Source organism: Prionailurus bengalensis, chromosome A1 (genome assembly GCF_016509475.1).
Source record: "Prionailurus bengalensis isolate Pbe53 chromosome A1, Fcat_Pben_1.1_paternal_pri, whole genome shotgun sequence".
NCBI lineage: Eukaryota > Metazoa > Chordata > Mammalia > Carnivora > Felidae > Prionailurus > Prionailurus bengalensis.
In genome coordinates, this window is record NC_057343.1 from 90,625,686 (window position 1) to 90,643,050 (window position 17,365).

Genomic DNA, 17,365 nt, shown 5'->3' on the forward strand with positions numbered 1-17,365 from the left:
TCTCCATATAATGTTGTCCATAATGGGATAACCTTCTGGGTCTTTGGATATATGTTGGGTTTAGACTTAGGGTAAACTGCTAATAACAGTAACCATTTAAATGGTTATATTTTATTTATAAAATTCTTTTTTTAAATAACTTTTTAAAATTTATTTGTTTTGAGAGAGACAGCATGAGTGGGGCAGGGCCAGAAGGAGAGGAAGAGAGAGAATCCCAAGCAGGCTCTGCATTGGCAACACAGAGCCCCATGTGGGGCTTGAACCCATGAGACCGTGAGATCATGACCTGAGCTGAAACCAAGAGTCAGACGCTTAACCGACTGAGCCACCCAGTCACCCCTGTTGATAAAATTCTTAATTAACCTTGGGGAAATTGAAGTCAGCCAGAAGCAGCATGGTCCAGTTTGGGTCACTGAAGAGGGTTAGCAATATCAATTAACTGTGTAACCATTTGAGTTTCAGTATTTCTATTTCTATAAAATGGCAATAGTATGAACCTAACAAACTGAGACACTACATATTCTTTTTAGAAAAACGTTGTTCTAGAAGTAGCTTTTTACCTTGTACTGTGGACATTTCAGGTTTAAATATGTCAGTAGATGGTGTGATATTCAAGATAGCTATACTTGGCATCTCCACAGAAATCAAAGCACTGTAAATTTTAAGGAGAAATTGTAAGTTTCCAGAAAATGAGGTACTCAGGCACATTGGATGTCCGCCACTAGTCTCTAAGCATTATTGTAAGCATGATTTTGATAACCTTGCCTTGTTATTAAAAAAATCATCACATGTTATGTCTGGAAGGGTCTTTGGAGATCACCCCTTGTGACCCCTTTTTTTGTTGATGAGTATTTAAGACTACACTCAATTTCATGCTGCTCCCTTTGTTTTAGCATAAATGCTGGATCTTTCTGGTATAGGGACATCACATACAAAACTAAGATAAGTTTATTCTTTTGAGTTTGTTTTTAATTTCTCCAGTGTATGCTTTATTTTACTTTTACATTTAAAAATTTTTTTCAGATTATACAAAAGTATGGTTATTATTTTTTTAATTCAAACAATATAAACAAAGAGGCAAAAATCCTTGACTCCCACAGTGCATTATCATTAACATTTTGGTGAGCATTCTTACATACGTATGTACATACACACATGAACTCGACCTTCTGTGTTATTGTAAATACTGCTTTTTCCCTCATGGAATGTTTCTGGACCTCAGATATATTAATGAACATAGATGGAAACCATTTTTTAAATGGTACAGATGCACAGTATTTATTTAACTAGTCACCTGTTCCTGGATATTTAGATTGTTTCCAGTTTTTGCTATTATAATCAATACTGCCACAAACATCCTTAACATGTACTTCGCACACATGTCCAGGTCAACTTCTTGGCCAAAGCATACTCTGCACACCTGGTTTTAATATATGCTGACACATTGACCTCAAGAAAGACCATCAATTTTACACTTCCATTAAGAGTATCTGAGAATGGGGTGCCTGGATGGCTCAGTCGGTTGTGTGTCCAACTTCAGCTCAGGTCATGATCTCATGGTTCCTGAGTTTGAGCCCCGCATCAGGCTTACTGCTGTCAGCACAGAGCCTGCTTTGAACCTTCTGTCTCCGAAGCAGTAAGCCTATACATATGTATATTTATAAAAGACTATCTGAGATTTTTGTTGTACTTTACCAATCTAAGAGATGACAAATGATATCTTATTCTTACTTGTGAAGTTGAGTTCTTTTGCATATTTCTATTAGCCATTTATTTTTAAAGAATTTGTTTTCTGTGGCCTTTGTCCATTTTTCTCTTGGGCTGTTGGTGTCTTTCTTATGCATTTAGGGAGGATCTTTGGATGCTAAAGCTACCAACTCTCACTTCTTTTCCATTTGACCCCAATTAAGTTGTTTTTGCCATGCTTTTTTTTTTTTTTAATTTCAGTTTGGGTTTAATGTAATAAAATTTTGTAGGTTTCCTGTCATGCTTAGAAAAATGCTTTTCTACATTAGAATTACATAAATGTTTATCCATGTTTTAATGTTTTATGATTTCATCATTTACGTTTAAATCTTTGTTCCATTTGGGGTTGATGTGAAGATTGAAGTATGGATCCGATTTTATTTTTCCCTCGGTTAACCAGCCACCCCGGTTCTATATACTGAATCATTCCTCTTTCCCTTGATCATTTGAAATGACTGAGGATGTGTGTTTGATGCTCAAGCAGTGGGACTCATCACTTAACTGTTGGGGTGCCAGGACCAAGGCCTGTGGTAGAGGCCTTTCTAGAACCCTCTTTAAGTAAATACATAACACTGTGAGGGGTTCATCTTCATCATACTAAAGATACAAGTTTCACCTTCATATTTCAAAGCTTTAGAAATTTGTAGATAGTATTTAAGTTTTCGCAGTTAACATATTGCTTTGTCTAGTCTTTTTCTACCCACAATTTCTATTCTTTTATGTTCAGAACCTGAAAGACATTATATGTTAAAATTCTGTCATAATAAGTTACTAGAAACATATAAAATGTGATTAGATTAAAAGTACATCTTATTTCCAAGGTGAGAACCCTAATCATTTTACTTTTCTCAAATGCCACGTAATAGGATATTTTGGTAAAGCTAATAACAATAATAAATACTGAGTTCTGCTGTGATTTGTTTTTCAGTTTTAGTAAATTTTAACATTAAACTTAATTTTTATAGTTAAAGTTACGACATGCTGAGGTAAAATAAATTTTCTTTTCAGATAATTAGTTTGTTAAATGTGTTTACACCACAGAAGACTCTAGAAGAATTTCAAGATGTGTAAGTATCATTTTTACTCAGTGATGCACTGTGTATCAAAGACTGAAAACTTAGAAAAGTAACTGCTTGTTTTACTTAGGAAATGTAGGTAGTAACTATACATTTATTTGTTTGTTTGTTTGTTTGTTTATTTAAGAGAGAGAGAAAGAGAGAGAGAGCACATGTGAGCAGCGGAGGGTCAGAGAGAGGGAGAGAGAGAATCCCAAGCAGGCTCTGCGCTGCCAGCATGGAGCCAAACACTGGTCTCAATCCCTCAAACTGAGATCGTGACCTGAGCCGAAATCCAGAGTTGGACGTTTAATCGACTGAGCCAACCAGGCGCCCCAAGTAGCAGTATAGTTTTAATGATAGACACTTTTTTCTCTGGAGAAATGTTAAGAAAGATCGATAATAATATTCAGTATTTGTGCCTAGATATTATCATCTCCATAACAGGTAAAGGATGACCGAAAATAATTCTTCAGAGGAGACAGTGACCATTAATGCTGCCAATTCACTTTGCTGAAATACAAAATGTTTTTCTCCACTCCCCCAAAACCCAGGATTGTAGGGTTTGAGTGTTTATAGTTATTATTTGAAATGATTATGTTGTTAAATATTGTATGTTTCCACAATCTGAAATAGAATTATCTTAGAATAAAATGTTAATTTATCATATTGAAATGCCCAATTCATCCTAAATTTACTGGTGTATTCATTGAAAAAATATTTGATTGCCATTTGTGTGCTAAGCACTCTCTTGGACCTGGCATACTTTAGTGACCCAACGCAGGCAAAAATCCCTTTTATTATTTAAAATTGCAGGTGAGGGGCATCTGGGTGGCTCAGTTTCTTAAGCATCTGACTCTTTTCTTTTTTAATTCTTTTTTTAATGTTTATTTATTCTTGAGAGATAGAGACAGCGCAAGCAGGGGAGGGGCAGAGAGAGAGGGAGACACAGAATCCAAAGCAGCCTCCAGGTTCTGAGCTGTCAGCACAGAGCCCGACCCAGAGCTTGAACCCACAAACCACGAGGTCATGACCTGAGCCAAAGTCAGACACTTACCGACTGAGCCACCCAGATGCCCCTTAAGCATCTGACTCTTGATTGATCTCCCCTCAGGTCTTGATCAGAGTTGTGAGTTCAAGCCCCATATTAGGTTCTGTGCTGGGCTTGGAGCCTACTTAAAAAAAAAAAAAAAATTGCGGGTGATCATAGTCCTTCTGAGAGCTTTTGAGAAGGCCAGAGAAGATAAGCAATCAGCACAAGCAGGGCAATGATGCCATCATAAGAATGTGGCAAGTGCTCTGGAAGAAGTGGGGCATGGTGTAGGGGTCAGTAGTGCTGTCAGTTAGGAGTCAGGCTGTAATCGTAAGCAGGGTGGTAGGAGAAAGACATCACTGGATTGGTGACATTTGAAGAAAGCCTTGAAGGAGGTGAGGGGTTAGTCCTACAGGTATTTGAGGGAAGATGGTATCAAGATAGAAGGAACGGCAGAAGTGGGGCAGTGTGGAAGTGGGGCCATTCCTGGTGGGCTCTGAGTTGCAAGTGGCCAGTGTGGCTGGAGTTGGGCAGCAGAGGAGAGAAGTGGGGGACGCTCAGAGAAGTGATGGGGCCAGACACTGCCAGGCCTCTGGGCTATTGTAAGGACTTCCTTCTACTCTAAGACAAGGCAGTGAGACTTGAGCAGAGGCGTGAGCTTCTCTGACTTACATTTATATTTTCAAAGAATAACTTTGGTTTCTGGGTTGCGGTGTGGAGGACTGCAGTGTGGGGACTGTGGTGCAAGGACTGCAGTGTGCAGGACTGTGGCATGGAGGACTGTGGTGTGAGTACTACAATGTGAGGACTGCAATGTGACGACTGCAATGTGAGGACTGCAGTGTGGAGGACTCCACCATGGAGGATTGTAGCGTGAGTATTGTGGTGTGAGGACTGTAGTGTGAGGACTGCGGCGTGGAGGACTGTAGTGTGAGGACTGTGGCGTGGAGGACTGTGGTGTGAGGACTGTGGTGTGAGGACTGCGGTGTGAGGACTGAGGCGTGGAGGACTGCGGTGTGAGTACTACAATGTGAGGACTGCAATGTGACGACTGCAATGTGAGGACTGCAGTGTGGAGGACTCCACCATGGAGGACCACAGCATGACAACTGCAGCATGAGGAAGGCGGTGTGGAGGACTGCAGTGTGGAGGACTCCACCATGGAGGATTGTAGCGTGAGGATTGTGGTGTGAGGACTGTAGTGTGAGGACTGCGGCGTGGAGAACTGTAGTGTGAGGACTGCGGCGTGGAGGACTGCGGTATGAGGACTGCAGTGTGGAGGACTGTGGTGTGAGGACTGCGGTGTGAGGACTGAGGCGTGGAGGACTGCGGTGTGAGGACTGCGGCGTGGAGGACTGCAGTGTGAGGGCTGCAGTGTGGAGGACTGCAGCATAGAGAACTGTAGTGTGAGGACTGCAGTGTGGAGGACTGCAGTGTGAGGGCTGCAGTGTGGAGGACTATAGTGTGAGGACTGTAGTGTGAGGACTGCGGTGTGGAGGACTGCGGTGTGGAGGACTGCAGCATGGAGGACTACAGTGTGGAGGACTGTAGCATGGAGGACTGCGGTGTGGAGGACTGTAGTGTGAAGACTGTAGTGTGAGGACTGTGGTGTGGAGGACTGTAGTGTGGAGGACTGTAGTGTGAGGACTGCGGCGTGAGGACTGCAGTGTGGAGGACTGTAGTATGAGGACTGAGGCGTGGAGGACTGCAGTGTGAGGGCTGCAGTGTGGAGGACTGCAGTGTGGAGAACTATAGTGTGAGGACTGTAGTGTGAGGACTGCGGCATGGAGGACTGTGGTGTGGAGGACTGCGGTGTGAGGACTGCGGCGTGGAGGACTGCAGCGTGGAGGACTGTGGTGTGAGGACTGCGGCATGGAGGACTGTAGTGTGAGGACTGAGGCATGGAGGACTGCGGTGTGAGGACTGCGGCATGGAGGACTGCAGTGTGAGGGCTGCAGTGTGGAGGACTGCAGCATAGAGGACTGTAGTGTGAGGACTGCGGCGTGGAGGACTGCAGCGTGGAGGACTGTGGTGTGAGGACTGCGGCATGGAGGACTGTAGTGTGAGGACTGCGGTGTGGAGGACTGCAGTGTGGAGGACTATAGTGTGAGGACTGCGGCATGGAGGACTGCAGTGTGGAGGACTGCAGCGTGGAGGACTACAGTGTGGAGGACTGCAGCGTGGAGGACTGTGGTGTGAGGACTGCGGCATGGAGGACTGTAGTGTGAGGACTGAGGCATGGAGGACTGCGGTGTGAGGACTGCGGCATGGAGGACTGCAGTGTGAGGGCTGCAGTGTGGAGGACTGCAGCATAGAGGACTGTAGTGTGAGGACTGCGGCGTGGAGGACTGCAGCGTGGAGGACTGTGGTGTGAGGACTGCGGCATGGAGGACTGTAGTGTGAGGACTGCGGTGTGGAGGACTGCAGTGTGGAGGACTATAGTGTGAGGACTGCGGCATGGAGGACTGCAGTGTGGAGGACTGCAGCGTAGAGGACTACAGTGTGGAGGACTGTAGTGTGAGGACTGCGGTGTGGAGGACTGTAGTGTGAGGACTGCAGTGTGGAGGACTGCACTGTGGAGGACTGCAGCATGAGGACTGCAGTGTGGAGTACTGTAGTGTGAGTACTGCGGCGTGGAGGACTGCAGTGTGGAGGACTGTAGTGTGAGGACTGCAGTGTGGAGGACTGCACTGTGGAGGACTGCAGCATGAGGACTGCAGTGTGGAGTACTGTAGTGTGAGTACTGCGGCGTGGAGGACTGCAGTGTGGAGGACTGTAGTGTGAGGACTGCAGTGTGGAGGACTACATTGTAGAGGACTGTAGTGTGAGGACTGCGGCGTGAGGACTGCAGTGTGGAGGACTGTAGTATGAGGACTGCGGTGTGGAGGACTGTAGTGTGGAGGACTGCAGTGTGGAGGACTGCAGTGTGGAGGACTGCGGTGTGAGGACTGCAGTGTGAGGAATGCGGTGTGGAGGACTGCAGTGTGGAGGACTCCACCGTGGAGGATTGTGGTGTGAGGACGGTAGTGTGAGGATTGTAATGTGGAGGACTCCTCTGTGGAGGACTGCAGTGTGAGGGTAGGGGAGTCGAGAGTGGAGCCTGGCGCTGGCCCAAGCCCCTTCTAGGTTGAAGGTGCTCCCAGCTGAAATGAGGTGGGCTGCAGGCTGAGCAGACTGGAGGGCGAGGTAGAAGCCGGGATCAGTGTTGGACATGGGCCTCGAGACATCTCTTGGATGCCCAAGTCGGCCTGGGAACTGGGCGTTTGGGAGAGGGGCCTGGGTGGAGGGTAGGAACTTGAGAGTTGACGGTCTGTGAATGGTATTTAAAGCATTGAGATCAGAGATCAGAGTAGATGACCAAGACTTGTGATACAGAAGAGGAGGAGGCTGAGGACCAAGGGTTGGCAGCCCCAATGGTAAGAAGTTGGGGAAAGGAGCAGGACACAATCAGCCAGGGACATTTTGACACGGCAGTAAGTCATCAGAAGCCTTGAGGAGGACAGTGTCAGCAGAGGGGTGGGGCTTATGCCCCACTTACTCAAAATGGGAGTAAAAGAAAATGGGAGAAGAATTGGAGATGCCAAGTATACAGACCTCTTTGGGGAGTTTTGCTTGCAGAGAGAATAAGAATCTGGAGCACAGCTGGTGGGAGAAGAAGGTCAGAAATTTTCTTTTTTTTTTTTTTTAATTTAAAAAAAAAATTTTTTAACCTTTATTTTTTGAGAGAAAGAGTGTGAGTGGGGTCGGGGCAGAGAGAGAGGGAGACACAGAATCTGAAGCAGACTCCAGGCTCCAAGCTGTCAGCACAGAGCCTGACACGGGGCTCGAACTCATGAACCATGAGATCATGACCTGAGCCGAACTCAGACCCTTAACCGAAGTGCCCCAAGGTCAGAAATTTTCTTAAGGTGAAGCAAGTAACAGCATGGTTTCTATCCTGGTAAGTATGATCCAGTAGCAAAAAAAAAAAAAAAAAAAAAAAAGTAAAGATTTAGGAGAATTTGAATTTTGAGATTCTATTTACTATGATATAAAATTGTTTTGTCTTTAACTTGAAATACATCACAGTGGCAGTTTTTTCCTAAGCTTCTACTAAGTTCCATTATATGTTTACTTCTTGACAGGATACCTTATAAATGTTCGGAGGAAAGTTATCTTTCTTTTCTTTTCTTTTCCTTTTCTTTTCTTTTTTTGCTTTAGCCAGTGCAATAACTAGGTAGTAAGTTATTAGTTTCCTATAAATACAGTTTAGTAACCATGAAGGAATTTGGGGTAATTTTTATGTGTACATGGCTGATCTTTTTTTCCCTCAGGTATTTGGTCATGGAATTAATGGATGCTAACTTATGTCAGGTTATTCATATGGAGTTGGACCATGAAAGAATGTCCTACCTTCTCTACCAGATGCTCTGTGGTATTAAACATCTGCATTCAGCTGGTATAATTCATAGAGTAAGTAGTGATGCCGTGTCAGTTTTGTTTTTAAAATCACAATCATTTTGTTACCGTGATTCTCAAGGTACAAAAGAATTTAATATTTTCAAAAAAAAAATTCTTTGATGTTTGTTTATTTTAGAGAGAGACAGAGAGAGGGCAAGTAGGGGAGGGGCAGAGAGAGGGAGACACAGAATCCGAGGCAAGCTCCAGGCTCTAAGCTGTCAGCACAGAGCCTGATGCGGGAGTCAAACCCACTAATCATGAGATCATGACCTGAGCCAAAGTTGGACACTTAACCGACCACCCAGGCACCCCAATTTTTTTCTAAAGTTGTCAGCATTGAGAATCCAAAGAAACCGTGGGATCATGTCGAGTTTCCAAATCCTGTTGAGAGTAGAAGATGTTTTTGTGAAGTGCCTGGTTCTCCCCAGCCCGCTTGAGCCACCCTGGATGTAGGCTTGAGCTGCTCCATTTGATGCTGCAAAAGAAAAAAATAAAATTTTAACCTTTAATTTTGAAGTGACTTAAAAATTACAAGAGCAGGACAGAGAACTACCAAATTATCCCAAACTATTTACCCAGACTCATCTATTAATATATTCACCATTATTTGAAATGGCATTTTTTTTTTTTTATTTTTTTTTTCAACGTTTATTTATTTTTGGGACAGTGAGACACAGAGCATGAACGGGGGAGGGGCAGAGAGAGAGGGAGACACAGAATCGGAAACAGGCTCCAGGCTCCGAGCCATCAGCCCAGAGTCCGACGCGGGGCTCGAACTCACAGACCGCGAGATCGTGACCTGGCTGAAGTCGGACGCTTAACCGACTGCGCCACCCAGGCGCCCCTGAAATGGCATTTTTAAAGAGCCAGGAATTTAGGTTTGGGGTTGGGAATGGTTAGAGGCTAAGTAGTAAATTATACCATTGCTTGAGAAATCTTACCTAAATTATGGGCCAAATATCCATTTCTTATGTTGTAAAATTTTGCCACTCCAGCATCCCAGCCCCACTGTTGGGAACTCTGGGAATGGCCTTGGGTGGGCCTCTTGACTGGGCTCTCCTGGGATTTGAACGACAGCTGCCTGGACTATCAGGAAGTAACATTTAAAAACCAGTGAGATACAGTGTAATTCTGTAAGCTGGTTTTAGGAGTTCTTGTTTATTTTTTGACTTGTAGCACTGTGTAAGCAGACCATCATGATAGATTTTTTCTTTAACAACTAAAATGTTGTGTGAGGCTATAGGCAGAGATAATATAATTTTGTTGGAAACATTCTTAGCATTCCCTGCGTTATTACCATACTAATTTTGTTGACAGACTGTTGTTAGATATTCTCTTCCAACATCAAGAAGTTGTAATTTCTCTGAACGAAAATCTGTGCAGGGAGAAAGATAGTGAGACAGGAACAATGAAGCCTATTCACATAGAAAAGAATAGAGAGATTTTCAGTGGTGCAGAGTAGATCATTTAGGTGCCAGGAAATGTTGGCCACAGCGGCACAGCCCACCCATTCTGAGAGGACTAAGCTGCCCTCGCCCCTCATCCTCGTCCTGGGCCTCAGGTCTGTGACCCCAAAGCCAGTATGCGTGGGCAGCGTACCTGGTCCTCCCAGGGCCTGTCTGGGGCATCACACACTGAGACGTCCTCCTGACCGGGTGCTGTTTCTTAAAATGTGGCCTTTGCTGCCACCAAGTGTTCAGTTCGAATAATACAAATTTGGTTTAAAAATAGCATTATTTCTCTTTTTTAAGTTTTTATTTAAATTCCAGTTAGTTGACATATAGTGTAATATTAGTCTCAGGTGTACAGTATAGTGATTCAACAGTTCTATACATCACCCAGTGCTCTTCACAACATGTGCCCTCCTTAATCCCCATCACCTATTTAACCCATTCCTTACTCACTTCCCCTCTGGCAACCATCAGTTTGTTCTCTAGAGTTAAGAGTCTGTTTCTTGGTTTGCCTGTCTCTCTCTCTCTCTCTTTCTCTCTTTTTTATCCCTTTGCTTGTTTTTTTGTTTGTTTTGTTTCTTAAATTCCACATATGAGTGAAATATGGCGTTTGTCTCTGCCTTCTTTCACTTAGCATTATAAGTAATATTAATTTTTTTAATTAAAAATAGACTTCCCAACATACCATTCTATTTCTCTTCCTAAAATTTTCATAGGCCTTTGTATAAACGAAGACACTCTTGAACACATTTTGTGTTAAATTCACGTTTTAGAATAAATTTCCAGCCTTATTATTACTAGGCCTCGTAATGTTCAGCCTTATCAGTTTTGTAAAGGGAAACGCTTTGCCTCACTTGTTTCTCCCTTCTTGGAGCAGGAGATTCATGGGGAAGCAATACCTTCACATTCCTGGGGACCTTTTCAGGGCTGAGGCACACACATGCCCATGTTACAGAATGTTCCATCCCTGAAGGTTGGTCCCACTCCTGCTGACCACAAAGTCAAAAAGAGTCCAAAGTCCAAAGAGGTGTCTGCATTGCCCAGCACAATGTTTTGAAACCTGAGGACACCTGAGCAAATGATTCCATGGACCACTTCTCCATCCTGTCCACCACTCCACAGGCCTTGCCATTCTTGTATCTGTTCACACATTTGTGTGCTTGCCAGGCTTTGTTTTATTCATGAAAAGTCATGCATGTTCGTTGTGGGAAAGAGAGAGAAAGCAAAGAGTGAGAGGCCCTGTTGGGACCCCTCCAGGACCCAAGACGTGAACTGCAAGAGTCCTTTATTGGGTTAACGGTTGTCCGTGAGCCTCTCCAGTCCTTTCTCCTATACACAGATCCATACACAAGATACACCCTTTCAGTTTGGCTTATTAAAGTGCTTTCATACTACACGTAAAATTTAATTATTTGAAAAATAAAACACCCACGGTCCTACCACTTTTTAGAATCACTTCTGTGATTCAAAATTTAAAAGAGGTAAAAGGCCCCCAGCTCTCCGTTGCTGCCTGGAGGTGGCCAGTGATAGCAGTTAGGTGTGTTTCCTTACTAACTTTACAGTGACACTCTCTCCTTATTTATGCTGATACCAACATATCCGCATGTACTTATGTCCTTTTGAATTTATATTTTTCAGAAAGGGATCAACTTTTATGTAATTGTTCTGCAACTTGCTGAGCAAGTCGGTTGATTTGTTCCTTATTTTAATTAAGGATCAAATAGTTCTAATATTTATTTTAAAAGAGGGTCCCCACTCTCTCCTTCTCATTTCTCACTCCCCAGAAGCAAACCCTGTTCTTTTAGCTGTCACATTGGTGTTTCTGTCTGTATATTGAAATAATAGTGGATCTCTATCCATTGGCCTTTTTTCAGTTGGGGACGTAAGGTACCAATTTAGCTCCATTTTACCCACCCAGACCCACTCCCTGCCACCTTTCCTGTCCCCTGCTTTCCCAGGTATTTACACTGTTGTGAATTGTAAACCTGGAAATCTCAAGTTTGGGCCAGTATCGATAGTGTGTTTTACATCATCGTGACCCCCTACATGCTCTCCGCTGCACAGCCTCCTATTTATACGATGATTGTATTTCTTTTCCTTTCAACATTTTGTCCCTGAAGTTAACAGTACTTGTTTTTTTATTTGTTTGCATTTCTGTTTTCATTGTTTTGTTTTTCAAGGATGGGGTGGTTTTCTATGCTCTACTTGCTAAGCCTTCTGCGGGGCATCTAGGTTTTCTCTCAGTTCACCCAGATGATGTGCTGTTGCATCACCTGTGAGATCTCGCTCTTGGAGCCTCAGTGCTGCTCCCAGATGGATGGGCTGCCCCCATACCTGATGCAGAGGGATTGTCCTGGACCTGGCCCAGCATTTTCCTGGTGGTTCTCTTCGCTTTTTCCTGGTGGTTCTCTTTGCCTTTTCCTGGTGTTGGACCCCCTGTCTCCGGACCCCTGTCCGATCTTTCTCAGATTACTCCCTTGTTTTGGTGGAACACATCCTCCAGTAGCTTCCCCAGAAGTGGTGCATGGGAGGTAAATTTTCTGAGGCCTCGTATGCCTGAAACTCTTTACTCTGCCCTGCCACATGAGTCATAGTATGGTTGGACATAGAATTCTCCGCTACACATCAGTCGCCCTCCAGGTTGTAAATGCAGCACCCCGTTGTAGTGTGGTATGATTTGGCTTTTGAGCTTTCTAACACCATTCTTCTTCCTGATCCTTTGCAAGTGCCCTGTTGGGTTTTATCTCTGGAATCTTCTAAAAATATTCCTTTATTTCTTGCATTCTAAAATGTTATGATGATATGCCTTGATGTGGAAATTTTTAATTGTGGTGGGCACTTCATGGTCCCTTCAGTCTGGAAGGCCATGCCATAGAGCTGTGAGAATTGGGGTGGGGCCAGGTTCTCACCAGGTGGGATGCAGGCCTCCACCACAGAGCCCTGTCTTCAGGCTTGCGCCCCTCACCCATGCCCTCCCTGGGCCACATACCAGCACATCTGTTGGTATTATGCCTGAGGCCCTAGTCTGGAAACTTGATTTCAGTTTTTCTCAATTATGGGCCGTACGAGTGAAGAAGGAGCCCAGGCCTCTCTTCTGGGGTGAAGCTGGGGGGATCTGGAAGGTCTACCATTACCTTTACACAGATCTTTCCAAAACCTCCCTCAGTGTCCCATCCCTGCTGCACGCTGCCTTCTGGAGCACCTGTCGTTCACTTCCTGAGTGTCTCCTGGATTTGTGGTCCCCCTTGTCTTGCTTGGGCCACTCACTGAGGTTGGAATGTACTGTACTCAGTCAAGTCATTTCCTGCCCCTCTGCTGCTCTTTGTCCCCATAGAGCGTGTGGGGTTTTTCACTGACAGAATTGGCGTGCCAGGATAGGCTTGGATCTGCAGGATGCATTTTGGGAGAAGGCCTGTGAGGAAGAACTGGGGAGTGGGCTGGAGCAGCTGGAGCAGGTGGAGAGGCCAGAAGGAGGCAGCACAGGTCTGACCCTTTGGAGGGGTTGAGGGCAGAGCTGCAGGACAGCTCTCAGAAAGCTTTGCCCGCCCTGGAGTCCATGAGCCACCTGCCAGGGAAGTCTGGTGTCTCACAAGAAGGAGCTTCACGCACAGTCACTGGTCAAGAGCCACACAGGTCAAGAGAAGCTCCCCGATGCTCCCCATGGGCCTCTCTTCCTGAGGGGAACTGGGAGGAGGTAGGCCACTGGGACAAACTATAGGTCCTGTCATTGCAGCTGCTCTCTGAGCCCCAACAGATGCTCATTCTCTCCCTTCTCCATTCTCCCTACCTTCAGCCACCACCTTGGCAGGTCACTATGGCTTGCCTACATGTGACCCAAACCTTCAGATCTGAGGGGTCTGACTCTGGTGGCTCACGGTGGGCCACTGGATCCATGGATCCACCTGGCAGTCACCTCCCCAGCCCTGCAAGGGTATGATTGGAAAGGATACACTTGGCAGTTGGAGTGACCTCTGCATTGGTTCCTTGGCCTGTGAGGTAAGAAGTATCACAATGGGGAAGGCCAAGTGGAAACATGAGACTGTCCCCTCAACTCAAAAATATTATTGATCTCGGGGGGTTGGGAGGGATAGAGGAGATTAGCGCCACCATTGCAACTTAAGGAATGCAGGGATAGCGGTTCTGTCACATCTCAGTTTGACTCACTAGTCCAGCCCAGAAGAAACTAGGTGGTCCTAGAGAGTGTAGACCTCTGCGACATAACCAGTTTATAGTTCTGGTTGCAGCTGCTGTGCACGACGTGGTAGAGTTGCTGGAATGATTAATAAGGCCCCAGGGACGGCGTGAAGCCATTGATTGCACAAATGCATTCATCTACACGGATTGGAAAAGAGGATCATAACATAGCTGGAAGAGGTCTGGACCAGTCTCCATGTTTTACCCGGCCTCCCAACCCCCTTCTAAGTGGGTCTTCAAGTTGCAAGATCCATGCAGAGCTTTTGTCCAGTAGTCCTCCAGATAACTGCTTAGCCTCCCATGCCAAGGTTCGGTCACCCAGGCGAGTGGCTATAGGTACCTGTGGGGAAGAATTGGGAAAATCAAAGCAGTGGATGTTTGTCCCCATGTGCAGAGTCCTCCTTCCTAGGATACCTCTTCAGTCAGTGGGTTCTGATCTGAGAAGTGACCAGGCCTTGTGGTGCTTTGTGGGGTGATGCCCTCGGCCTCCTCCTCTTCTGCTGCTCTCGCCCTTCTTCGGTTACACATGCTTTGTGCACTCTTGTTGGCTGTCCCAGGGATGCCGCACTCTGTTCACTATCCCCACACCCTGTGGGTCAAGCCCCAAGTTCAGGTGTCCTTCCTATTTTAATGTGTGTTTCTTATTTTCCTTGTTTGGGGTGGTTTTCAAGATTTAAAGGGACAGAACTGTCTTGACTCTGCTGCCTTGAAGCTCTAAGTCCAGTTGGTTTGGGAAAGCTGCACCTGGTTTTGTGTGAAGGCTGATGAGAGAGCGGCACGGAAGTGGGGAGCCTCCCATTAGCAGGCATCCAGAGGTTGGCCACCTCCCCCAAAGCCTGCCAAGACCACTGTCTACACCGGACAGCCTGATTTGCATTTTATTATCACAGTTTTCCAGCAGATGGCAGTAAAGTATGTTCCAACCAATTCAGTAGAAGACCAGAATTTTCTGACAGGTGAAAGGGGCATGTTTTCTTTTCTTTCTTTTTTCCAAATTTAAATTCAGGTTAGTTAACATACAATGTAGTCTTGGCTTCAGGAGTAGGACCCAGTGATTTCATCTCTTACATATGACACCCAGTACTCATCCCAACAAGTGCCCTCCTTAATGTCCATCACCCATTTAACCCATCCCCTTACCCACCTCCCCTCCAGCAACCCTCAGTTTGTTCTCTGTATTTAAGAGTTTCTTATGGTCTGTCTCCCTCTTTATTTTTATCTTATTTTTCCTTCCTTTCCCCTATATTCATCTGTTGAGTTTCGTAAATTCCACGTATGAGTAAAATCATATGGTATCTGCCTTTCTCTGACTGACTGATTTCACTTAGCATAATACCCTCTAGTTCCAGCTACGTAGTTGCAAATGGCAAGATTTCATTCTTTTTCATCACCAAGTAGTATTCCATTGTGTATATACACTATATCTTCTTTATCCATTCATCAGTCAATGGACATTTGGACTCTTTCCATAATTTGGCTATTGTAGATAGCACTGCTATAAACATTGGGGTGCATGTGCCCCTGAAAATCAGAATTTTTGTATCCTATGGATAAATACCTAGTAGTGCAATTGCTGGGTTGTAGGGTAGTTCTATTTTTTAATTTTTGAGGAAACTCCACCCTGTTTTCCAGAGTGGCTGCACCAGTTTGCATTCCCACCAACAGTGCAAAAGTGTTCCCCTTTCTCCACATCCTCACCAACATCTATTGTACCCTGAGTTGTTAATTTTAGCCATTCTGACTGGTGTGAGGTGATATCTCATTGTGGTTTTGATTTGTATTTCCCTAACGAGTGATGTTGAGCATCTTTTCATGCGCCTGTTGGCCATCTGGATGTCTCCTTTGGAGAAGTGTCTATTCACATCTTCTGCCCATTTATTCACTGGACTGTTTTTGGGTGCTGAGTGTGGGCATGTTTTCTAACTCACTCTGCAGTTCATTGAACTGGCCAGTGGTGCAGCTGTAGTAACCCTTATCCCTGTGGCTCTGCTTTAGATCCAAGGCCAGAGTGTATTTCAGGGGCTGCTGGGTGGCAAAGTATAGACATTACAAATTTTTCAAAAATCAGCCTCCTAAAAAGAAAGCACCTATTGACATCCCCACCAACAGTGTAAGGAAGGTTCTGTGTTGGCTTCTCCTGCCAGCCCTGGATATTATCATGATTTTCCTCATTGCCACGGGAGAGACCAAAAATAGCTCCTTGTCATTTGGAAATTTAAAAAAATTATAATAATTTTTTTTCACAAAGTTGAGCATTATTTTGTTTGTTAGCAATTTGTATTCTCAGTTGCCTCTTCTTGCCACAGTCTTTGGTTTAAAAAAAAAAAAGAAACTAGGAACAGGTTGGTTTATTTTGCCTTAGCTGTTATTATTGCCTCCTCACAGGGAAGAGTCACTGGTTTACGTGAGGGGCTGATTCAGCGCCTGCAGAATTGTGGGTGTGGGGTGGTGGTGCTCCCCCGAGTCTTTCCCACATCAAGACACACGGAGAAGGTGGTCACATGGTGCTCTGGGGCCGATGAGGGGCCAGAGCATCTGCATGGGAATTGGTCGGAATTTTCATTGCAATTTTCACACATTAGATATTTAAACCAAATCCAGGAAGCTTGGAAGGAGAACACTTAACAGTAATGGAACATAATTTCAGCTGATGTTATTTTTAAGTGGTTTCTTGCTTATCCTGCTAACGCATTGTAGCCATCACACACACCTGTGTGTGCTCATCTGTGACACATCACTTGGAAAGCGTTAGTCGGGTAGGTACTGGGCCTGAAACCTCACACCTAAAACCCTCCCAGGTCCTCCTGTGTGATGTGACTTGGGAAAAGAATAGATGGGGATAGTTTGGAAGGCAGTGTCTAGGGTGAGTTTTCAGGCTGCTGTCTCAGGCAGAAGTTGGATTCCTGTGGCCTGAGGAAGGTTCTGGGATCGGGGGTGGAAGGTGGGGTCACCATGAAAAAAGGCCTGGGGTTGTGGGGAAGACACTGCAGAAATTGTGTTCATGTGTTCAGGGTATGGGGTATAGGCGAGTGTGACCTGTGTGTTCACACAGCAAGCATTTTCTGAGCCTCTGCTACGTCAACCTGGGTCCTGCATCTCCTGTCACAGAACTGGTGCTGGCAGGGGAAGATGAAGGTGCCTCAAGGGTGGGGTGGGCTTTCTTTTCGGAGAGAAGGAAGTGATTGTGGAATTATTTTTCTGAAAGAAGAAAGAGCCATCTGAAGGTTGCAGAGTCAGAGAATTCTAGCTCCGTGCTATGCAGCATGGCGGCCACTAGCCGCATAAGGTTGTTGAGCGCTCAGAATGTGGCTGTTATTGTAAATACACAGATGTCAAAGACAGTACCAAAAACAGAATGTAAAGTATGTCATTAATAATTTGTATATGTTGCTTACATTTTAAAATGATAACACTATGGGGGCGCCTGGGTGGCTCCATTGGATGAG

At 45.0% G+C, this 17,365-nt stretch overlaps 1 protein-coding gene across 4 annotated transcripts in view; it reads left to right on the forward strand.

Annotated features, from left to right (window-relative positions):
* MAPK9 (mitogen-activated protein kinase 9) overlaps positions 1–17,365 on the forward strand; it is a 60,059-nt gene that overhangs the window by 28,965 nt on the left and 13,729 nt on the right. For 3 of the 4 annotated variants that reach the window (XM_043585263.1, XM_043585275.1, XM_043585285.1), the window contains exons 4-5: positions 2,755–2,813; positions 8,148–8,286. In XM_043585263.1, the coding sequence (XP_043441198.1) occupies positions 2,755–2,813; positions 8,148–8,286 (198 nt within the window). The remainder of the gene's footprint in view (positions 1–2,754; positions 2,814–8,147; positions 8,287–17,365) is intronic. The other variant, XM_043585294.1, reaches the window with a different exon arrangement.